General features: G+C 40.0%; 1 protein-coding gene across 1 annotated transcript in view; it reads left to right on the top strand.

The window, feature by feature from the left end:
- Positions 1-25,652, top strand: part of LOC124605329 (vacuolar protein sorting-associated protein 13D) — a 552,708-nt gene that overhangs the window by 407,468 nt on the left and 119,588 nt on the right. The window contains exon 54 of the mRNA XM_047136935.1: positions 2,755-3,125. Coding sequence (XP_046992891.1) covers positions 2,755-3,125 — 371 coding nt within the window. The remainder of the gene's footprint in view (positions 1-2,754; positions 3,126-25,652) is intronic.

Here is a 25,652-nt window from a genome sequence, read left to right as displayed (position 1 = left end):
CTAGCAGTAAAAGGCAGCCTGGGTAGCTGACTAGTGGGATAAAAATATCATGAAGGAAGTGTTTGGTCAGCAGTGCCAAGGTCGAGGACATTAAGTATGTAGTAAAAATGTTTCTCTCATTGATAAGTCAGACATATGTACAGTATTTAAGAATCACTTTCTGAACATTGCTGGTGAATTAAATAAAAACTTAGTTTCCACAGGGAATCATATAACTATCTTGGAAAATGCCTTTCCGAGACTGATGTCTGAATTAATCCTCTGTGATACTGAGAAGTTAGTAGTTAAGTCACTGAAGACTAAAGACGCTAATGGATATGATGGAGCATCTGACAGAATATTAAAGTACTGTGCTGCACATATCAGCCCTGTACTTAGCCATATTTGTAATTTTTCCTTTAGGAATGGTCAGTTTTCTGAATGATTTAAGTACTCAGTAGTAAAGCTGCTTTATAGAAAGAAATAACTCCATTGTTTGCTAATGTTTTTGAAAAGGCTATGTATGTAAGGATAATTGATCATTTTATATCACACAATTTGCTATCAGATGTATAGTTTGGTTTTACAAGTGATTTAACAGCTAAAAATGCTACTTTCCTCTGTGAGATACTGGATTGATTACATAAAAGTTTTCGATCACTAGGCATCTTTTTTGACTTAACTAAAGCATTTGATTGTGTTGATCACAAAATATTGCTCCAGAAGTTGGACCGATATAGAATACAGTGAGTAGCTCACAATTGGTTCATCTCCTGCTTTAAGAACAGACAGCAAAAGGTCATTCTCTACAGTACTGAGAATGGCTGTGTTGTGGGGTCTGAATGGGGTATGGTTAAATAGAGGTGGAGGGTGTGCTCCAGGGATCAGTGCTGGAGTCACTCCTTTTCCTTATTTATATAAATGGTGTGTGCTCTAGTGGTACACGTGATTCTAAAATATTTCTGTTTACTGATGACATTAGCTTGGTAATAAAGGATGTTGTGTTCAGTGTTGGAACTATTTCAAATAGTGCAGTTAAAGACATAAGTTCATGGCTTGTAGAAAATAAACTAATGTTAAATCACAGTAAGACTCAGTTTTTACAGTTTCTAACACACACACACACACACACACACACACACACACACACCTGATGTTCTAATTACACAGAATGGGCATATGATTAGTGAAATTGAACAGTTCAAATTTCTAGGTGTTTAGATAGATAGGAAACTGCTGTCAGTGTTCAGATAGTAAACTGTCATGTAAAGTCCACATTCAGGAACTTTTTCAAAGACTTAATGCTGCTGTTTTTACTGTTAAAATAGTATTTGAAGTGAGTGATAGTTCGACATGGAAAGTAGTCGACTTTGCATATTTTCATTCACTTAAGACATATGATATTAAATTTTGGGGTAACTCTTCCCATTCTCAAATGGTATCTTTGGCTCAGAAGTGGACAGTTCGGGCACTAGGTGGTGTAAGTTTGTAAATCTCTTGTCGACCCCTGTTCATTAGTCAGAGTATTCTAACATTGGCCTGACAATATGTATATTCTTTACTGTTGTTTCTTGTAAATGATATCATCTTATTCCCAAGAATTAGCAGCTTTTGCTCAGTTACTACTATACAGAAATCCAATCTGCATTTGGATCGTACTTCCTTGACTCATGCCAAAAGGCATTCACTATTCTGCTGCATTCATTATCAATAAGCTACCACAAGAGTTCAAAAATCTTAGCAGTAATCCATGCACTTTCAAATCCAAACTGAAGAGTTTCCTCATGGGTCACTCTTTCGGTTCTGTTGAGGAACTCCTTGAAAAAATAAGCCAATTCCTGTGTTATATTGTTGATTGCATTTTCATAGGCTTGTAGCTTGACATTTTTTATGATTCACATACATTTCATTTTATCTGTTATTGCTTTTCAGTTGTAATTTCATGTACTGACATGTTTCATGACCATGGAGATTTGCTCCTCAATTTGGTCCTACAGAACACAGTAGGCTTTTTTCTGCTGCTCCCCTTAGTCAACCTTTCCATGAGTCTCTTTTGTTAAAATCTTTGTTTCCTGTATTTTCTCTCCTCTTTTTCTTTCCTTTGAGTCTCCTTTCCCTGTTCATCATTTTTTAAATACTCATTTGATAATTGATTTTATGTTTTGATTCTGTTTGAATTATCTTGATTTTCTGATAATCCAATGTGCCGCTTGCCTACAGTCCCTATATTCCATTTGACTTGCTGCTCACAAAGCCAGATACTACCATCATTTTGGACACTTAATATTTATGCAGCTCATTAATCAGTTGCTTGTACTGAGTTTTTCTGTTAAGTTTTATATCAGGAGCTTCAAATGTGAGATAGATCCACTAGCATTTTTTGCTGTTTTTGCTTCTTTCATTTTCCAATTACTGTGCTTTGAAACAAATAATTATCAATATCAAAAGCTGGTAATCAGTTGCATCTCATATTTGTTATTGTCATTGACCACAGTAATCCAAAATCTGAAAAGTAGTTCAGGTTGTGTATGCGACAGATTTTGGGTCTCAGATTTTCGTGGACAAAACGCATTTAATGTCAGTTATTCAAGAAATCAGTTTTTTACCCAAAATTGAAAGAGAAAAATATCTGCTTTCTCCTCACCTAGGCAATATTGATTCTATTCAAAATTATCATGGTTCGGTATTTTCCTGTTTGCCATTAAAAATATGTGTAACTATTTTTCAGTATTTCTAGTCAACCAGTAAACATTATCATTGCTTCTTTGCCACCAGTGTTCACGGTGATCCATTAGATGTCAGAGGCCAGCAGCTTGTTCTGGAGGTGTTACCTGGAAGTAACCGTGTTACGTTAGCTCGAAAAGAGCATGGAGTAAGATCTCAGCTTTGGCGGATGTCAAGTGAGGGCTTGCTGCAGCATGAAGGAAGCTCACCACCACATGATCAATCTGGCAGTGGTGGTCTTGTCCTAGATATAGCTGGACCAGCTCCTCAGCCACTCCAATATGTCCCTCTAGTGTTACGACGTCCAGATGCCCGGCGTCAGTCTACGCAAACCTGGAGATTTACTGCTGAAGGACGTCTCTGCTGTGCTCATTATAACATGTGTGTTCAAGCTAAGGATGGCTTCTTTGGTTTACGGCAAGGTAAAGTACCATTTACTTTAAATGTCAAGTCTCCGTAATGAAGGACCAGTGTTGTGAGGTCTGTGCTCCAGAAAAATTGGGTCTTACCTTTGATCTAAACAGCAGTCATTAAAACTGCCATGGAATGATGGTGTTGACCATATTTATAGAAGACAGGCATTAGTTACACACATTCAAAGAAGTTTCAGCAAAACAATTTGTGCATCTTTTATACTGCCGCTCACATTAAATATGATGCTGTTAACGACAGTTTCAATGGTAATGAAAATATGAGGGTTATTCAATAATTAAAGAGACAATTTGGTCTGGGGGAAAAACTGTTAGTAGGGCAAGTTTGGTACTTTTATGGCTTTAAGTTGGCATCACTAGGATGAGCTCTGATCAGCTGATGTATCAACATTGTTTTGTTTATAACCTCAAAAATACATTTCAAGATGGAAAGTCTGCTGGAAACATCCACAGTAGTTGAACAACGTTCTGTTATTCATTTTTTACTTGCTGAAGGCAAGTAACCAGCGACTATATACTGCAGAATGTCTAATGTTTATGGTGAAGGTTGTATGAATTGTGCAAATTTTTACAAGTTGGTAGAGCAGTTCAAAAATAGTTGCAACTCTGTGACTGATGAACACCGTTCTGGCCGACCAGTTGCAGTTTCAACTCCCCCACTTGAAAGTCGCGTTGATGACATTATTCATGCCGGCCACTGTGTGACTGTGGAAATGATAGTTGATAAGGTTCAAGTTAGTACTGGTACAGTTCTTAACATTATCTGCAACAAGCTGAAGTACCGCAAAACATGCGCAAGATGGCTCCCAAAGGAGTTGGTACGGTTACACAAGGAAACAATGTTGATAGTGTGCACAGAGCTAAAGGAATGCTATGAAAAGAGAAGGTGAGCACTTCCTCAACAAAATTTTAATTTGTGATGGGACTTGGGTTCACTATTATGAACCAGAAGAAAAAAGACAAAGCGTGGAGTGGAAGCTCACCAACTCACGTGTCGAGAAAAAATTAAAAACTCAAGTATTGGCAGGAAAAGTCATGCTGACAGTTTTTTTGGGATACTGACGGTCCTCGAAGAGCAGCATTCAATGAACAGCCAATACTACTTGGATCTGCTTTTAAACAGGGTGAAGCTAGCCATGAGAGGGAGAAGTTGTGGAGCTAAGAGGAGAGGTGTGATTCTCCAGCAAGACAACGCACGTTCTGATACTGCTCAACTAACCCATGAAACCATCGACAAAATGGGCTGGGATGTACTGCCTCATCCCCCTTACAACCCTGGTTTAGCACCTAGTGATTTCAATTTGTTTGGTGCGCTGAAGGAGGCATTATGTGGGAAGAGGTTCCAGGACAACAAGGGCGTGAAAAAGTTTGTGGGAAATTGGTTCAAACATCAAGATAATGAGTTCTTTGCAGCTGGAATAAAAAATCTTGTAGTCCAATGGAACAAGTGCATAAACTTTGAAGGGGATTATATTGGAAAGTAGAAAAAGTATTGTTTTGTAAAAATAAATTCTTTTTTCTCCAGACCAATTTGTCTCTTTCATTATTGAATGACCCTTGTGTGATTATCCACTTGCTGTATATTCCCCAGGGAGATCAGGAGAAAGGAACAATTGTTCAAAGGTGTGTAAGGTCAACTTATTAAAAAAAATAAAATACTAAAACATTTATCGCAATAGTACACAAGATTTTGTAACGCTTCCTTGTAGGCTTATGCCACTGTAACTGACATTTTCATTCTTGTGGTTTTGGTGGCTGTCTGTGGTCTTGTTTTATTATGGAGCAATAAAGGAGGACATTGTGATGGACAATGTTTGTTTATGTTACATTTTTACAAAATGTTAGCTCTTTACAAAATGAATGATATCAAAAATCTCCCCCATTAATGAATTTCTGTTAAGTGATCAATTTCTCCTCCCACTTGCTGTTATTTGATTCAGATTAGAGGTTACACCTAATTTTTTACTTCTTTTGAAATAGATGTGTTATCCTAGAGTGCTAGAGTAACATCATAATCAGATAGTCCCAGACCAATAAACTGATTTGTTAATTCTGAGCCTGCTAAGAATTTTCAATAAGGATTTCTCTCACTTTCCTAGTTACTTAACATTCTGTATACCTGGTATCTGTATCGTGCTCAGTGGTGCTTCGGTATTACTCTGTAGACTCAGCTGCTACCGTAAAATATTTTGACCTAAGATCAAATCACTGCTAGACCCATTTTTCTGTTATTTAAATTAAGTCATGCGTTTTTTTAAACACTTTTTTGTTTTATTATGCAAAATAGTACCAACAATAAGTTCAAAATTCGTACAGTAATCTGTTATCATATTGTCATATGCACCACAGTGTATTATACATTTACTTATTTTGTGACAATTATGTTATTAGGGTCTTAAATTAAAATGTTAAATTTTTTGCTTGTTCTGCATCTATGAGTGCCATTTCACATAGGATCTGGAGAAGCTCTACCCCCCGCCCCCCCCCCCCCTCTCTCTCTCTCTCTCTCTGTAAATATGTATTATGTAGTCTTGTTTCATGACATGTTCTACATTCTTGATGATATCCTCATTTTGGATCTATGGAACTAAAGTACGTCTAATCTATCTATCTGTCTTCTTCACAACTGTGGGTTCTGACTACAGTTAACTATTGGGAGATGAAATGGAAGCCAAGTGAACTAAGGCAGCTGTATCCTCTGGCACTGCTTGGCTGCCAGCTGTACAGAGTATCAGTTAATATGTGAACAGCATCACATTGCCTTCTTTTCTGTAAGGCTGGTAGAGTGCTGCTCCTCTGTGACAAAAGAAGTATGTAATAAGACCATGAATGGAATGAAGTACAAACTTGAAGTTCTTGAATTTGCTCATCAGTCTTAGTAGAGTAAAAACTTGCTAATTCAAGATAATTGGAGCCAAATAGAGCTCAAATTTGTGAAAACTCAAATAACATGAAGACTGTCAGTTTTAAAATTCTTTTATTTGAAAAAAGATTCAGAAGTTGATGTTCACAGTATTAGTACAAAAAACAAAGTTGTTTCATCGTTAATGTATTACTTAGTTTATTTTAGAAATAATATGCTAGTAGAAACTCAAACATTGTATGTTAAATACATACATATTACATGAACTAGTTTACAATTGTTTCTACTGTACATATTTTATTTTTGGAAAAAATAATCAACAGTTTTTCAAACAGTGGAAACTCCAGGTTGGAAAATCAACAATATTAGGAAAAGAATAGATTGGTACTCACCATAAAGATGACCCACTGAGTTGCAGATGGGCACAACAAATAGACTGTTAGACATTATAACATGCGACCAAAGCCTCTGGTAGGAGTTGCCAATTGTAATGGTTATGTGTACTTGAGGTGCGCTTGTTTTTGTGAATGTGTGTGTTTTCTTTGCTTAAGAATGCCGTGTTTGAAAGCAGTAATGTTTAACAGTCTTTTTATTGTGCTTGTCTGCAACTCTAGAGGTTGTTGATAATCAACAGTGTTTTGTTTTTGTGAAGACTGTTTGCTCTTAGTAGCATTGTCCTGCCATCATCTTAGAAGCATAAAGCCAGCTGATGTTGCCACATTCTCGTTCTGCATATAGTGCAGTGCTAATTTTAATGCCACCATCCCATCACTGTGACTCACTTTGTTGGCACCAACATTGTCATCTTCCTTCTCATCATTAGAATTGGTTTCCTTTGTTTGCCATTTCCTCAGTTGTACTATTGGTCATTTCATACTGATCATCTTAGTTCAGCCACATTTGCACTTCATTATCAGTCAGCAGAGATGTCGAATAAGATCTAACAACTGTTCATTGTCATTTTGTTCTGACAGAATGTTTGTTTTGCTTTAATGATGTATTTTAGTTTCATTATCATATTTTACAAGACTTTTTTAAATGTTTCTGGTTTTAAATGATCCCAGGCTTCTGCAACACAATAGACAACATCCCTCAATTCCCTCTCACCCGAGGCAGCTTCTAGTGATTTGGTCTCATTTTATATTGAGAGCAGAAGAGATTGCAACAACTTGGGCTAACACTTTTTTTCCCCTCAAATACACCAACATTCCTGGGTCCATTGGCTGCATGAGGCTAACAGTATTGGGAGATAAAACAAATGAGTCAACATATCCGCTGTGAAGTTCGTCAGCTTTGGGGTGACATCCTGCATTGTCTAGAGTAGGGAGTCCCTTGAGCATTAATTTTTTGTTTGTTAAGTTTTTTTTCTTCTGGCACAAATGTGTCAAAAAGCCACTGCTAAAAAATTGAAATATCCATCTTGGCACTTTTTTTATTCTTATACAAAACTGGTAAGATTGTCATCTGTATATTTTTGAAAGCTCTTTTTTTTGGCAGACTTACCAATTAACAAAAATGACAATTTGTGACCCCCAAAGATATTACTACAAGCTAGGATCGTTATTCTATCTTTTGATTTCTTATAACTTGTAGCAGAGGATTCATTTCTAGCTGCTAGCATTTGAGTAGGAAGCATTCTATGATTGAGTCATATGTCATTACAATTATCAACTTGATAAAATGACAGATTTTTCTGATTTACTATATTTTGTATTTTTTCTTGGATCAGTTTGACAGCTCCACTGTTAGCAGATAATTTTTCAGTGCAGAGTTCAAACTGGCCCACCCATATCTTTGCTTCTACCAATGCAGCCAGCCAGAAATAGCAGACAAACTTTCTTCTCCTTCTTCTTCCAATTCTTTTCTAAATAAAAACGCTTTCTCCTGAATCATCTGACCACTTATTGGACCTCTTATAGCTCGCTGTTGAGTAAACAACAAATAAAAGGCTTTGCTAGTGTTTTCATAATCTGATGTTTTCATGATTTTATGATCTGTAAATTTTGATGTTTTTTAGAAGAACAAGATGCTTTGGTAGAATATGAGTGCTCTAGTTTGGCTGTGTTGTGTCACCAGTCACCTACTGTTACTTTGCCTACATCCAACTCTGCGACTATCTTTTTTATAGTCTCCTCACTTTCCAATCTTTACAATGCTAAAACTTTCTTTTCCAAAGAAGCAAATGTCTTCTTCTGTTTTGAAGAGTCAAAGCTGATATTGGCAAAATAAGGTAGGAACAATAATAAATACTAAACATGGCCTGACAAAACTGAGCCAGAGCAGACACTGGCCAGCTGGCAGCAAGTGAAACAACAAAAATGGCTAAAGTGTGCATGATTGTAAACAATGTATGCACGTGCAGCTCGGCCACCGATCACATCCACTCCCTGCATATTTTCGATTTTATGCGTGATATTCTTTTGATTTTTTCTAATGTAGTTGTCATCCATCACCAACCTCAAATGAAACGGGGGTTCAAATTGCTGGGACTTGAATTACCAAGGTTTTACTCTATTAAACAAAAAATGACTACCTGCTACTTTACAAGCTCTCTTCAGAATAAGAGAATGAGGAAAGGGAAAATAAGGTACTCATTCGCTTATATGAGATTGTTCAAAAACGTCTGAAACTTTGTCCACAAAATTTTTCTTCACTTGCCTTTTATGTGTTGTGCATGGTCTCCTTTGCAATGCTCTCCTTCACAATTGATACACTGCTTCCAACACCACTTCCAGAAGCAGTCTGGGTAAGCCTCTTGCAGGTTCATGCAAAGCACCATCTGCGAATTTTCTTTTAACTCAATTGACATTACAAATCTTTGTCCTTTCAATGGGGTTTTCAACTTTAGAAATAAAAAAATGTCCACAGGCACCAGGTATGGAGAGTATGGAGGATGAGGCGGCACAGTCATTTTGTTTTTTGTGGATTAGTCACACGTCGACAGTGATGAATATGTGGGTGCATTATCATCATTCAAGAGCCATGACTTGTCCCACCAAATTTCAGGCAGTTTCCGTCTCACATTTTCTCGCAGGTGTCACAACACGTCCCATTGATTGACAGTTTGTCCCTGTGGCATGAATTCATGGTGAACTAATTCTTCAAAGTCAAAGAAAACTATCAGCATGGGTTTTGACATGTGACCTGATCTGACAAGCTTTTTTTGGTCTTTGAGAACCTTTCCGGACCTGTTGTGAAGATTGAACCTTGTTCTCAACATCATAACCATAGATTCACGTCTCGTCACCAGTTATGATTCTCTTAAGGAACATCTCATTCTCATTTGTGTGATCCAAAAGCTTTCACAGATTAGGAGGTGAAGGTCTTTCTGGTCTTGACTCATGATCTGTTGGACAAACTTGGTGGCAACACAATGTATTCCAAGATTCTGTTTCAGGATTTCGTGATATGATCCAGCTGCAATGTTACATTCTGATGCAATCTGTTGGACAGTCTTCAACTGGCATGAACAGTTTCGTTGATGTTCCTGACATGAGCGTCATCGGTAGACATTGAAGGGATGATATGAACTGAGGATAATCTTTAACTTCCGTCCTGCCATTTTGAAACCATGTGAACCATTTGTAATGCTGAGTATGGCTTAAAAGCACTCATCACTGTAGGCTCTGTGCCTCATTTGGTGGGTCTCTATAAAGGTTTTCTTGACTTTCACATAAAATGTAATGCAGGCATGTTGCTCCTCTAACACTGCCATGTCGATATTCGCAAACTGTGCCACATGCCATTCTACTCAATTCAGAACTGAATTACACATTAGACACAGGCTTGTGTAGGGGTGCCAACTGCATTTTACTCCAACATACTATTGGTGTTAAATTACAAATGTTTCAGAATCTTTTGAACGGACCTCGTACCACACCATTTTTTTATCAATAATGTGCTGCATGTTTTTCAAGCAATACAGTAATGGTTAGAACTGAAGGTTCTTGTTTCTGTTTTCTTTTCTTTTTTATTTGCTACCAGAAAACGAATTTTCTATTTTTATTACAAACCTCAAGCTGCTGAGTAGTCTTAGGCGAAACTGTAAGTAAATGATTGCTTGCCCAACACAAGTGGACACTTACTACTTCATAATGGGTGTCATATGGATGTTTCCACTGTCCTTAAAAATTCAGTATAATTGCTACTTAAGAGAAGAGATTACACACAAGTATGACATTTCTACTCTGAGGTTCCTGTTGAACAGGGAATTGACCTTTTATGATCACCATAGAATACATACCGTTCCTCTTAGTTGTCCTGGCTGTAACCAAGCTTACTGCACATTTTCAAAACTTGTTCCTTGTATCCACTTGAAAGCATACACCCAGCCACATGGTCAGTGACTCTGTTTCAGTTCAGTCAGTGGTGAAATTTGCATTATTATAGAAAGGCGATGTGTGAAATTCCTCACATAGGAAAACTATACAGCTTTGTATGCAGGGATGATTTGCATAAATTGGCAGTATGAATAAACAGAACACTAGTTGTGTGAATTGAAAGCTCCCAGTTATAAACCATAAAATATGCTTGGCAACAAAGCACAATGAAAATTGTTGCTTTTAAAGTATGTGTGTAATTTGGTGACTCATCCAACACCATTGCCTCAAAATTATGCAGATTTAAACTTTCTCCACTTTTTATAATTTCTTCTAATTGTGTACCATGGATCTTTTCATTCTCTAATCCTTCCCATCCATAAGTATACTTCTTGTATCATCTTTGTTTGGCCTTTGGAATACCACTACGTACACTAAACTCTATGATATTATAGTAGTATCAGATATTCATCTTAGAAGATCCCAGAATTATCATACCACTTGTTTGTACTGCTGCAGTGGTCATTTACAGATGCATGCTTGTTAATAACAACTATAAGAGAAGAATTTTTGTTACATTGTGAAGGTAGATTAGTTTCTTTACCAAATAATGGCATGGCTGACTCTGAATTGTGGTTCCATAAATTTGTGTACCTGTTATGGTGTTCAATTGCAGATGGATTAGGCTTTACATCCCTTATGATGCAGTTCACAGTGTAAGTGTGCCTCCCCCCCCCCCCCCCCCCCCTCCTCCTGTACTTGCTCAATTTAATTGCTACACCATATGTGGTCCATTTCCGTTCCCTTGATCAAGAGTTTGATGGACGAATATGCTGCTTATTAAACTCACATTGTTTAGGGCAACAATTTCATATTTCAGTTATCTTGTAAAGAGCTTTTATTCGCCTGTTTCTTGTAATTTGTCTAACTATATGTTATGGTACTTGGCTGTCTTCCATTTATCTCAATACCAGAAAAATATACTTGTGAAATATACCCATATACCATTCAGCATACACTATGATGAGCTGTTGGCTAACACTACCATTGGAGACTAAGTCAAAAAAGTTGTCATTTTATCCAAATCTTCATGCTGTATTAGGTGTATGGATCCGATTCTACTATGTGTGCTACAGATCACTTAGTGATAATGTTATGTATTATCAGTAAAGATAGAAATTGTTACTACATTTTCTTCTTCTCTTCCTCCTCCTCCTCCTCCTCTTCATATAAGGGGGCAGAAAGCAATAGATCTTTAAATTTTTCATAGGTTTCGTAATATACAGAGAAGTGACTCATATGTCTTGGTCATTTCTTTCCAAATTGTGTGATATTGTAGAAACTCTAAGTGAATAATGGAAACTGACTACATCTGCTATAACTATTTTCATATTTAGAGTAACCATTGCCTCTGGGGAAATGTGATCTGTCGTATGTCTTTCAGTTTTTTTAGAACTTGAGCCTGTTTTTGTAATTAAATACTCCTGGTTGATAACACATTCTTAGAATTGTGAATAAGCATTTGAAGACAATTAACATTTTTAATGTCATAGACCTTTGTTGAATTAACAGCAAGTTGTTTTACATGTTCACAAAATGTCCAGTTTTGCTGCATTGTAACTATAATTGATTATTCATGTTTCTGAAGAAGCTACAAATGTTTCTTTGCAGCTCAATGAACTGCACGTGCAGGTTGATCTCATTTCATCTTAATGTACTGTTGCTCATCTGGGCATTGATTTTTCGTAGTTGAGCATTGCTGACATTCTACTTCTACATGTACTTCCATACTCTGCAAACCACTGTGAAGTGGATGACAGAGGGCACTTAATTTACATTTACATCTACATCTACATAATTACTCTGCTATTCCCAATAAAGTGCCTGCAGAGGGATCAGTGAACCACCTTCAAGCTGTCTCTCTACCCTTCCACTCTCGAACAGCGCGTGGGAAAAACGAACACTTAAATTTTTCTGTGCGTGCTCTGATTTCTCTAATTTTATTGTGATCATCATTTCTCCCTATGTAGGTGGGTGCCAACAGAATGTTTTCGCAATTGGAGGAGAAAACTCGAGATTGAAATTTCATGAGAAGATCCCGTCGCAACAAAAAATGCCTTTGTTTTAATGATTGCCACTCCAATTCACGTATCATGTCTTTGGCACTATCTACCCTATGTCATGATAATACAAAATGAGCTGCCGTTCTTTGTACTTTTTTGATGTCATCCATCAGTCCCGCCTGATGTGGATCACACACCGCACAAAAATACTCTAGGATATGGCAGACAAGCATGTTGTAAGCAGTCTCTTTAGTAGACATGTTACACCTTCTGAGTGTTGTGCCAATGAATCACAGTTTTTGGTTTGCTCTACCCACAACATTATCTACGTGATCGTTCCAATTAAAGCTATTTGTAATTGTAATCCCTAAGTATTTAGTTGAATTTACAGCCTTCAGAATTGTGTGAATTATCACGTAATCGAAATTTAATGGATTTATTTTAGTACTCGTGTGAATAACTTCACACTTTTCTTTATTCAGGATTGATTGCCACTTTTCACACCATACAGATACCTTATATAAATCATTTTGCAATTCTGATGACTTTACAAGATGGTAAATGACAGCATCATCTGCTAACAGTCTAAGACAGCTACTCAGATTGTCTCCTATGTCATTAATGTAGATCTGGAACAATAGAAGGCCTATAACACTTCCTTGGGGAATGCCGGATATTACTTCTGTTTTACTCAGTGACTTTCCGTCTATTACTATGAATTCCTTTCTGACAGGAAATCACGAATCCAGTCGCACAACTGTGGCGATATTCCATAGGCATGCAGTTTGGTTAGAAGACGTTTTGAGGAACAGTGTCAAAAGCCTTCTGGAAAAATTATAAATGTGGGATCTGTTTGACATCCCCTGCTGATAGCACTCATTACTTCTTGAGTATAAAGAGCTAGTTGTGTTTCACAAGAACAATATTTTCTGAATCCATGCTGAGTATGTCTCAATGAATCATTTTCTTTGAGATAATTCATAATGTTTGAACACCGTATATGTTCCAAAACCATACTGCACATCGACATTAGTGATATGGGCCTGTAATTCAGTGGATTACTCCTATTTCCCTTTTTGGGTATTGGTGTGACTTGGGCAGTTTTCGAGTTTTTAGGTACGGATCTTTCTATGAGCAAGTGGTTGTATACAATTGCTAAATATGGAGTTATTGTATCAACATACTCTGAAATGAACCTGACTGCTATACAATCTGGACCGCAGGCCTTGCCCTTATTAAGTGATTTACGTTGCATTGCTACACCGACGATATCTGCTTCTATTTTTCTTATGATGGCAGTTTTTGTTAATTGTAATTCAGGAATATTTACTTCATATTCATTGGTGGGGTTTCAGAAAACCATGTTTAATAACTCTGCTTTAGTGGCACTGTCATCAGTGGCTTCACCATTCTTATCATGCAGTGAAGGTATTGATTGTGTCTTGCCACTGGTGTGCTTTATGTATGACCAGAATCTCTTTGGGTTTTCTGCCAGATTCTGAGACAGAGTTTCGTTGAGGAAATTATTAGAATCATCTTGCATTGAGGCACGCGCTGTATTTCAAACTTCTGCAAAACTTTGCCAATCTTCGGGATTTTGAGTTCTTTTAAATTTGGCATGCTTTTTTCGTTGCTTCTACAACAGCGATTGTCGTATTTTGTGTACCATGGGGATCAGTGCCATCACTTACTAATTTATGTGGTATATATCTCACAATTGCTGTCAATACCGTCTCTTTGCAATCATTCCACATATTTTCTACAATTACATGATCACGTTGGAAGAAGTGGAGACTGTCTCTGAAAAAGGCGTTAAGAGCATTTTTGTCAGCTTTTTTAAATAGCTGTACTTTGCATTTCTTTTTGATGGTTGTGAGTGTTACGGTATTCAGCCTAGCAGCAACTACCTTGTGGTCGCTAATTCCTGTATCTGTCGTGAAACTCCCTATTTGTCAAGGATTTTTTGTTGCTAAGAGATCAAGTGTGCTTTCGCAATCATTTACACTTAGAGTGGGCTCATGAACTAATTGTTCAAAGTAATTTTCTGAGAAAGCATTCAGTACAATTTTGGATGACATTTTGTGTCTGCCACCGGCTTTAAATGCATAATTTTTTCAGCGTATTGAGAGTAGATTGATGTCACCACTGACTATAATTGTATGAGTGGGGTACCTATTTGAAATGAGACTCTAGTTATCTTTGGGCTGTTCAGTAACTACACACATCAAAAAACGTTTTGCACCACCAAGTTTCATAGAACTCCTGAAGATAGATGTTGACTGTGGATATTGTATCACAGGCATAGTCCCTTTGACTGCTCAGAGATGTCACCAAACCTGCCCAGAGGTGTAAACAACCATGCATGAGCAGCGCCTATTAGACAGAGGGGGTCCGACAGCCGTTGAGTTTCAGTTATTCCACCAGGAAGCAGATACATGGCTTGTGTTGTCTTGTGTGTGTCTTGTGTGTTCAACCATGTCTAGACGGTCAGTACCACAGTTTGATCACATCTGCATTGTTACTTTGTGCCAGGAAGGGCTCTCAACAAGGGAAGTGTCCAAGTGTCCAGGTGTTTCGGAGCGAACCAAAGCGATGTTGTTCAGGCATGGAGGAGATACAAAGAGACAGGAACCGTCGATGACATGCCTCACTCAGGCTGCCCAAGTGCTACTACTGCAGTGGATGACCGCTACCTACGGATTATGGCTCAGAGGAACCCTGACAGCAACGCCACCAAGTTGAATAATGCTTTTTGTGCAGCCACAGGACATCGTGTTACAACTCAGACCGTGCGAAATAGGCTTCATGATGCGCAAATTCACTCATGACATCCATAGCGAGGTCCATCTTTGCAACCACGACACCACGCAGTTCGGTACAGATGGGCCCAACAACGTGCTGAATGGACCACTCAGGATTGGCATCACGTTCTCTACACCAATGAGGGTCACATATGCCTTCAACCAGACATTCGTTGGAGCCATGTTTGGAGGCAACCTGGTCAGGATGAATGCCTTAGATACACTGTACAGCGATTGCATTAAGGTGGAGGTTTCCTGCTGTTTTGGGATGTCATTAGATGGGGCCGACATACACCACTGGTGGTCGTGGAAGGCAATGTAACTGCTGTATGATATGTAAATCCATCCTCCGACGGATAGTGCAACCCTATCAGCAGCATACTGATTAGGCATTTGTCTTCATGGACGACAATTTGTGCTCCAATTGTGCACAACTTGTGAATGACTTCCTTCAGGATAACGGCATCACTCAACTAGAGTGGCCAGCATGTTCTCCAGACATGAACCCAATCAAACATGCACAGGATGGATTGAAAAGGGCTGTTTATGGACGACATCACCCACCAACCACTCTGAGGGATCTACACCAAATTGCCGTTGAGGAGTGGGACAATCTGGATGAACACTGTGGATAGTATGCCAGACGAATACAGGCATGCATCAATGCAAGTGGAATTGCTACTGGGTATTAGAGGTACCAGTGTGTACAGCAATCTGGACCACAACCTGTGAAGGTCTCAATGTATGGTGGTACAACTTGCAATGTGTGGTTTTCATGAGCAATAAAAACCACCAACTGTATTTAATCAATCCTTTCTGAACACTATTAGGCAGTTTGAAAAAATTTCAGCTGAACTTATTTCCGGCTTTAGCCAGCTTTCCATACCTATAAGTATTTGAGCTTCAGTGCTTTCTCGTAGGGCTTGGAGCTCTGATTCTTTCCCAACATAGCTACAGCAATTTACAACTATAATATCGATTGTTGCTACAACTACTGTACTGTGTTTTACCTGCCCCCTTTTAGACCAATGCCCTTTCTGTGGCTTCCTGAGGCCCTCTAACGTAGAAAACCGCCCAGACTCTTCCACACAGCCCCCGCTACCCATTTAGCCACTTCCTGTGTGTAGTGGACTCCTGACCTATTAAGCAGAACCCAGAAACCCACCACCTGATTGCACAAGTTAAGGAATCTGCAGCCTACACAGTCACAGAACTGCCTGAGCCTCTGATTCAGACCCTCCACTCAGCTCTGCACCAAAGGACAACAGTCAGTTCTATTGACAATGTTGCAGGTGATGAGCTCTGCCTTAATCTCACAAGCAAGACCGGCAGTCTTTACCATTTCTGCTAGCTGCCTGAAACGAGAGAGAATCTCCTCCAATCCAAAGTGACACACAACATTGGTACCAACATGAGCCACCACCTCCAGTTGGCTGCACTCTGTACTCTTCATGGTATCCGGAAACGCTATTTCCACATCTGGAATGACTCCCACTGGTATGCACACGGAGTGCACGCTGGCTTCCTTCCCCTCCTTGGCAGCCATGTTCCTAAGGGGCCCCATTACGCACCTAATGTTGGAGCTCCCTACTGTCAGCAAACCCAACCTCTGTGAATGCCCAGACCCTACAGGTCGAGAAGCTTCCTCTGGAATGGGGTGGACGATTGCATCCGGCTTAGAGACTTCATCAGCCACGTAAACCTGCTCATCAAACATACCAGGGAGGTCCAATGATTGGCCTCTCAGAAGGTCTTTTGCTCCGTCTGCCACTTCACTTGACCACGGGTGAGAGGTCAACATCAGTGCTGACTGTACTCGAGGCGGCTACAGCAAAGAACCGGTTGGGAGGGGGGGTTACATGGGACGTGCTCGACGTCCCTCACATCCATGTATCTGAATCTGACCCACAGTGGTGCCCCTTGGCAGCAGCCTCAAGCTGTGTGACGGAAGCCAACAACGCCTAGAACTGTGAGCGAAGGGTCACCAACTCAGCTCACATCTGTATATAGCAATCACAGTTACTATCCATTACTGAAGTCGCTCCTGTTTGAAGCTTGTAAAAATAACAAATGAACAGTGTACTCAGCTTATTAGCAGGAGAAACTCAAGGTGCTCTCTCACTGACAGTCTAACCGACACTGAGCTATACTAACCAAAACAAACAAAAGACTATACAATACAAGGTTTGATACATGTGTCGATAACAACGGTAGTACTGTATGCTACACTGTTATTAAAATAAAAGGTTTGTCGAGTAATCACTCAAACACACAAGAAATTTCAAAAATAAACTAGTAACTACACAGATAACTGAAAATAAAACACTCTTGTTTCAAGCTCCTAAAAGATATGTAACAAACGAATGGTGTACTTGCCTTACTAGCTGCAGGAACTCGAGGTTTTCTCTCACTGATGGTCTAACTGACAATTCCTATCATACTGGTTATTAGAGCTTCTTCCTGTTCCATTCACATATGAAATGCATGAAGAGTGACTGTTTAAATGCCTCTGTGCATACTGGAATTAGCCTAACCTTGTTATCACAATCCCTGTTGGAGAAATATGTAGGTGGTTGTAGTATATTCCTAGCTTCATCATTTAAAGCTGTTTCTTGGAACTTTGTATGTAGGCTTTCTTTGGATAGTGTGCACCTACTTTCCAAGAGTCTGCAAGTTCAGTTTCTTCAGCATCTACCTCCATAACATTCTTCCAAGAGTCAAAAAAATGTGCGACCATTCATGCTGCCCATTTCTGTATATAAGCAGTATCCTATGTTCATTCTATTTGGTACAATCCTACACACTTGATCATAATTCTAAAATGTTTCTCACAAGTAGTTTGTAAGCAATTTCCTTTGTAAACTGATGCTATTTAAAGTATTGTTAGTGCAATCTTCTCTCTTACCAACGTAGGCAGTTCATCTCATAACTTGATTAATAGTCTCAGCCCATGTAATTGTCACTTCAAATCACTAAATTCTCTTAGCTAGGTGTTTTTGTTTAAATAGTTTTTGTGAATAGTGTAAACACTCTTCAGTAGGGTTGTAAAATTGCTACACATCCTTTTAGCAGCCATTTCCTACTACCTTCTACTGCACCACTCAAAAAATATATCCGATTAAAGTGATTTCAACTGTTCTAAACTCTACTACATGGTCCAGTCACATTGATGTTACTGTCCCCTGTGTTTGACATCAATATACAACTCACAGACAGCAGGTGGCAGAAGAATCAGTGAAAGGTATATAAAGTGTTGGGGGGATGTGGAAAAAAACGCAGTCATTATTGGAATGTGGAAATGGAATGATTTAGCTGACATCAAAAAGGGCATGATCATTGACTTTCAGGCCAAGAGTGGAAGATTTTCAAAATGGCAAAGTTTGTAAATTGTTTATATGTCACTGTGGTTAAAGTATATTTTGCATGGCACAATAGCACTATCAAAAACTAGTAAAAAGCCAGCTGTGGAGCACTACAGGCCATAGATGACAGGAGTGAACAAAAGCTGCACAGATGTGTACAGGTGAGTAGACATGCAACTGTTGAGTAACTGACCACCCAGATGAACCAAGAGGCTACCAGTAGTGTCTCGTCAATGACCGTCCAGTGAATGTTGCTGCGTATTGGCCTCCACAGCTGGCACCTGGTTGATAACACTCACCCTGACTGCTGTTAATTGGCAATGCAGGCTGGAATTTGCATGCCATCACCACAGCTGGTTGTCCACTGTGTGCCTACAGTCAGCCTTTTCAGATGACTCATGTTTTATGCTCCATCAGACAGATGGCTTTTAGCTTGTGTGATGTAAAACCTCTGAAAACAAACTAGGAGGGAGCTTTATGGATTGGGGAATGTTTTCTGGTTGGCCTCACCATGCTGGAAGGCACAGTAGATCAACACAAGTTTCCGCATATCCATGGGGTCCATGTCCACCCCGACATGTACTTCATTTTTCCTCTTCACGGTGACATCTAGCAGCAGGACACTGCAACATGTCACATAGCTCACAATGTATGTGCAAGGCTCTGAGAGACCAGGATGAGTTTACAAAATTGACTTGGCAACTGACTCTCCATATTATATCCAGTCAAGAATTGTTGGGACCATGTAAATCATGTTGCTCACGCCATGGGTCATCAACTGAGAAATGTAGCACAGCTGGTCACAGTACTGGAGTAGACATAACTCCACATCCCTGTTGGTACCTTCCAGTATCTCACTGACTCACTTCTTTCACATCTCACACTGCCAAAGGCGATTATTCAGGTTTTTGACAAGTGGTCCAATTCATATGACTGGATAGGGTAATATGTATTTCACTCATCTATGAAATGGTACCTGACTTTAAACGGAACATTACTCTGTTGATAACATTTGTAAAGATACTGAAAACATTCAGCATTTCACCTTTGTTTTGCTACCATCAATTTTAGTTCCTGTGCCCTCTCTGAGTGGCTGGACACCAACTCTGGTGCCACTAACAGACTTCACATATCATCAAAATTTCTTTGAGTTTTGTGAGAGATACTTTGAAAAGATTATGCTAGGATAACCATTGAAGGCCTTCTTGACAACTAAACACATTTCATCCAGGATCTCTGTCTCTGTAACTCTGTGCTTTGTTTACACATATTGTGCAGTAGTCCTTGTTTCTTTAGATGTTTCTTTACAATAACTGTACATCATGTAGTGTACTTCCCACCATGAACTGTTCTACTAAGTATACAGGGTGGTCCATTGATCGTGACTGGGCCAAATATCTCACGACATAAGGATCAAACGAAAAAACTACAAATAACGAAACTTGTCTAGCTTGAAGGGGGTACCAGATGGCGCTAAGGTTGGCCCACTAAATGGCACTGATGTAGCTCAAACGGATGTCAACTGCGTTTTTTAAAATAGGAACCCCCATTTTTTATTACATATTAGTGTAGTATGTAAAGAAATATGAATGTTTTAGTTGGACCACTTTTTCGCTTTGTGATAGATGGCGCTGTAATAGTCACAAACATGTGGCTCTCAATTTTAGATGAACAGTTGGGAACTAGTAGGTTTTTTAAATTAAAATACAGAATGTAGGTACAGTTGAACACTTTATTTCAGTTGTTCCAATGTGATACATGTATCTATGTGAACTTATCATTTCTGAGAACTCATGCAGTTACAGCGTGAGTACCTGCAAATACCACGTTAATGCAATAAATGCCCAAAATGATGTCCGTCAACCTCAATGCATTTGGCAATACATGTAACGACATTTCCCTCAACGGCGAGTAGTTCGCCTTCTGTAATGTTTGCACATGTATTGACAATGCACTGACGCATGTTGTTAGGCGTTGTCGGTGGATCACGATAGCAAATATCCTTCAACTTTCGCCCACAGAAAGAAATCCAGGGACGCCAGATCCGGCAAACGTGTGGGCCATGGTATGGTGCCTCGACGACCAATCCACCTGTCATGAAATATGCTATTCAATACCACTTCAACTGCTCACGAGCTATGTGCTGGACATCCATCATGTTGGAAGTACAGGGTGATTCAAAAAGAATACCACAACTTTAAAAATGTGTATTTAAAGAAAGAAACATAATATAACCTTCTGTTATACATCATTACAAAGAGTATTTAAAAAGGTTTTTTTTTTTTTCACTCAGAAACAAGTTCAGAGATGTTCAATATGGCCCCCTCCAGACACACGAGCAATATCAACCCGATACTCCAACTCGTTCCACACTCTCTGTAGCATATCAGGCGTAACAGTTTGGATAGCTGCTGTTATTTCTTGTTTCAAATCATCAATGGTGGCTGGGAGAGGTGGCCGAAACACCATATCCGTAACATACCCCCATAATAAAAAATCGCAGGGGGTAAGATCAGGGCTTCTTGGAGGCCAGTGATGAAGTGCTCTGTCACGGGCTGCCTGGCGGCCGATCCATCGCCTCGGGTAGTTGACGTTCAGGTAGTTACGGACAGATAAGTGCCACCTATCAGGAGGTTTAACACCATACTTCGTTCGAAATGCACGCTGAACAACTGTCGTCGATTCACTTCTGCCGTACTCAATAACACAAAAAGCTTTCTGTTGAGCGGTCGCCATCTTAGCATCAACTGACGCTGATGCCTAGTCAGCCTGCCTGCTTTCATCTAATACTTTCCCCTCTTTGGGGAAGTGTGAGGGGGAGTTTGTAGCCTTTTGGCTTTTACTCCCCTGTGTACATGTGTGTGTGATTTTTCTATATATTTTTGGTGTCTGTGATATGTGATGAATTGTTGTGAGTGTGTCTGGTACTTCCCTGAGGTAGGCGAGATGATTGGTGATATATGGGAAGGAACTGGATTAGGGACTGGGTATTGGGATTTATCTCTTCGACTTAATCGTCGAAGATCGTCATAGGGCGCTTGTGTTTATCGCGGGACATGTCATACCGACCTAGGGAGTGGATGACTGCATTTCCGGATCTGGAAGTACCTTCATAGAAGGCCCTTGCCAGATCCTGGAAACGCTCTCTCAGGAGTGGGATTTCGGCTGCGGCGTGCAGGTCGTCTGTGGGGAATCCGAGAGGTAGATGCAGTGCCCTTCTGAGGGCGCAGTTTTGCAGCCTCTGGAGTTTGTCCAGGTGCTGCTTTGCCGCGTATCCCCAGACAGGGCATGCATACTCCATTACCGGCCGGATCAGGGCCTGGTATACATTTACTGCTACTGGGCAGGGAAGGGAGCTGGTTGTGTTCAGGATAGGGTATAGGATGGACATTCTGGCGCAGACCTTCCTGTGGACCTCGTCTATGTGGGGTTTCCACGTAAGACGAGAGTCCAAGGTTACGCCAAGGTACTTGGCGGTTCTGCGCCAGGGGAGTTGGGTTCCATTTAGGTGGAGGTGGAGGGGAGGGACGTTGAGGAGGTTTGCGCCTTCCGAGCCTGCGGGTAATCAGCATTGCCTGTGTCTTCTCCGAATTGATGGTGATGCGCCAGCGACGGGCCCAGGTTTCTGTGTCGTCTAAAACCCTTTGTAGCCTATGAATGACCAGGTCCTTGTTCGCATTTCTCGTGTAGAAGGCTGTGTCGTCTGCGTACTGCGCGGTGTGTACCAGGGGGGCCGTTGGAGTGTCCGCAGTGTACAAACTGTACAATACGGGCCCCAGGACCGATCCCTGTGGCACCCCGGCGCGAATACGCCTTCTGGTGGAGGTGGCAGTTTCTACTTTGACGGAGAAAGTCCTATTCGTGAGGTAGCTCTTGATTAGCTGAACTATGCTCCCTGGAAACCCTTGTGAGTACAACTTGTAGAGTAGCCCTCTATGCCATACTGAATCAAAGGTTTTGGCTACGTCTAGCAGCACTATCCCGCAGTAGCCTCTGTGGTTGAAGCCCTCTGTGGCTGCTTCGACCATTCTCATGACCTGTTGTGGGGCAGAGTGGTTCTGCCGGAATCCAAATTGGAAATCCGGCAGAATTTGCTCTCTGGTAATATGTTCTTGTATGGGTTTTAGCAGGAGGCACTCATAGATCTTGCTGAGTGTTGGCAAGAGGCTAATCGGCCTGTAGTGCTGTGGGAATAGAGGATCTTTCCCTGGTTTGTGCATCGCGACCACTTCCGCATGTTTCCAGCAAGCTGGGAACTCGCGGGAACGAGTAATCTCATTGAGGACGTTCGCGAGATGTGTGATCGCTGTGGGTGGGAGTTTTTTGACGAACTGGTTTGTGACACTGTCGTGCCCTGGCGCCTTTTTTGTAGGGAGGGACCTGATTACTCTTGCCACGTCCTCGGGGGCAAAAAGTATGGGTTCGTCCTCTGGGTCCTCCTCAGCATTGAGGAAGATGGCCAGTTGACGACTGACTACCTCTTCATGCTCTTCATCCTGGGGTTCAGCCGTTTGAAACTGCTTCTCGAAGGAGTCGGCGAGGGCGTTGGCCTTCTCAGCGTGGCTGTAGACCAGTCCCTGCTCGCCTCGACTGCTACTCAGCGCCTCAAGCGAACAAATGTACAACTAAATGAAACTTTATAGCTCCCTTAATTCGCCGACAGATAGTGCTTAGCTCTGCCTTTTGTCGTTGCAGAGTTTTAAATTCCTAAAGTTGTGGTATTCTTTTTGAATCACCCTGTACATCGCCATTCTGTGACGCAGTGAAACATCTTGTAATAACATTGGTAGAACATTATCTAGGAAATCACCATACATTGCACCATTTAGATTGCCATCGATAAAATGGGGGCCAATTATCCTTCTTCCCATAATTTCGCATCATACATTAACCCACCATGATCGCTGATGTTCCACTTGTCACAGCCATTGTGGATTTTCCGTTGCCCAATAGTGCATATTATGCCGGTTTACGTTACCCCTGTTGGTGAATGATGCTTCGTCACTAAATACAACGCATGCAAAAAAATCTGTCGTCATCCCGTAATTAGAAGAGAAATGGCAGAACTGTACACGAAGTTCAAAGTCATTGCCATGTAACTCCTGGTGCATAGAAATATGGTACGGGTGCAATTGATGTTGATGTAGCATTCTCATCACCGACATTTTTGAGATTCCCGATTCTTGCACAATTTGTCAGCTACTGATGTGCGGATTAGCCGCGACAGCAGCTAAAACACCTACTTGGGCATCATCATTTGTTGCAGGTTGTGGTTGACATTTTACATGTGGCTGAACACTTCCTGTTTCCTTAAATAACGTAACTATCCAGTGAACGGTCCGGACAGTTGGATGATGTCGTCCAGGGTACCGAACAGCATACATAATATATGCCCATTGGGCATTTTGATCACAATAGCCACACATCAACACGATATTGGCCTTTTCCACAATTGGTAATGGTCCATTTTAACACGGGTAGTGTATCATGAAGCAAATACCGTCCGCACTGGCAGAATGTTGCGTGATACCACATACTTATACATTTGCGACTATTACAGCGCCATCTATCACAAAGTGAAAAAAGTGGTCCAACTAAAACATTCATATTTCTTTACATACTACACGAATATGTAATAAAAAATGGGGGTTCCTATTTTAAAAAACACAGTTGATATCTGTTAGACCTATGGCAGCGCCATCTAGTGGGTCAACCATAGTGCCATCTGGTTTCCCCCTTCAAGCTGGATGAGTTTCGTTCTTTGTAGTTTTTTCGTTTGATGCTTATTTCGTGAGATATTTGGCCCGGTTGCTAGCAATGGACCACCCTGTATATCCATCCAGTGCTTGGTCAAGTACTATTTTATACCTGAGTCACAGTTCTTCTACATGTTCCTGCCCAAGAGTAAATGTTTTGAATTTTTCTTTGAGAGACATGATATGATTGTCTCGTTATTTTACTTAGGGAATATGCAAGTCGCCTCAGTTTAGTAATCATTATTGCTACAAATGCTTTGTGATCTTTGAGGATGTCCATATTGAATCTGGCATTGAAAGGTCAGGTCAATTTGTTGCTATTACGGCTAATTTATTTCCATCATGAGTGGTCTTCTAAAGTATCTGGTCTACTTAGTTTTCAGAGAAGGCGTTTTGTAATATTTTGTAGTGTTCCTTTGTCATTCCTATTACTTAAAAATCTGTAACTATCCCAGTTTCTGAATGATTAAAATCTCCTTTGATGATGATGGTGTGATTGAGGAACATATGTATTGGTGAAATAAAGTTTTCTCTGAAGGTTTGATTAGATTTGGGATTGAGTCAGATGGTCAAATGGAAAATGCACCTATTGGTTTATGCTCAAACCTGATACTGAGTCTTGCCCATTCAATCTCAAGTGTAGATTCAGTTTCTAGCTTGGTGGATTTGAGTTTTGTATCTACTGCAACTTCCGTTTTCCCATTAGAGTATCCTTTTGATATACACATAAATTTTCCCCAATAATCTTGCTACTATCAATTTTGGGGTTCAACTTTTTTTGTTATCTATTGTTATGTGAGATCTAGTGCTTTTTAGGGTGGCTGCTTTTAAATATACTCATACTATGGCATATGGTACAGATGTTGTTACCTGGACTGTAATGAGAGTTCTTGTTGTTTTCAATACATTACAATAAAAGTAATAAATTAACAGTGGATCCAAAAGAAAAATAAACAAAAGACCAATCATCCCTCATGAAGAAAAGGCTTTAGGTATTGGATAGCCACATAAAAAGTTGGTGGTTACTCCAATTCAGCTATAGAATTTGCATTTTTCATAATATTGTTACATTTTTCATAAGAGATGGTTAATCTTTCCTCTCCTTATATTGTATCTGTGGTTGGTGTATTTCTGTGGAAATTGTGTGATGGTGCAGGTTGGTCACATGTCAGTCCCTGGAAAATTCAGATACATCTAATTGACTCTTGGGAGTAGATTGTCTATTTATGTTATGTATTCCCTTCAGATAGTTCATACCAACTCCTCATAATTTCTTTAGGAACAGCCTGTATGATCATCTAGAACTGAAGATTAATGTGAAATGTTATCCTCTGAAGCTAGGAATTTAACACTT

This window comes from Schistocerca americana, chromosome 3, assembly GCF_021461395.2.
Source record: "Schistocerca americana isolate TAMUIC-IGC-003095 chromosome 3, iqSchAmer2.1, whole genome shotgun sequence".
Taxonomy (NCBI): domain Eukaryota; kingdom Metazoa; phylum Arthropoda; class Insecta; order Orthoptera; family Acrididae; genus Schistocerca; species Schistocerca americana.
The sequence above is the reverse complement of the archived record's forward strand: the minus strand, read 5'-3'. Positions and strand labels throughout refer to the sequence as shown.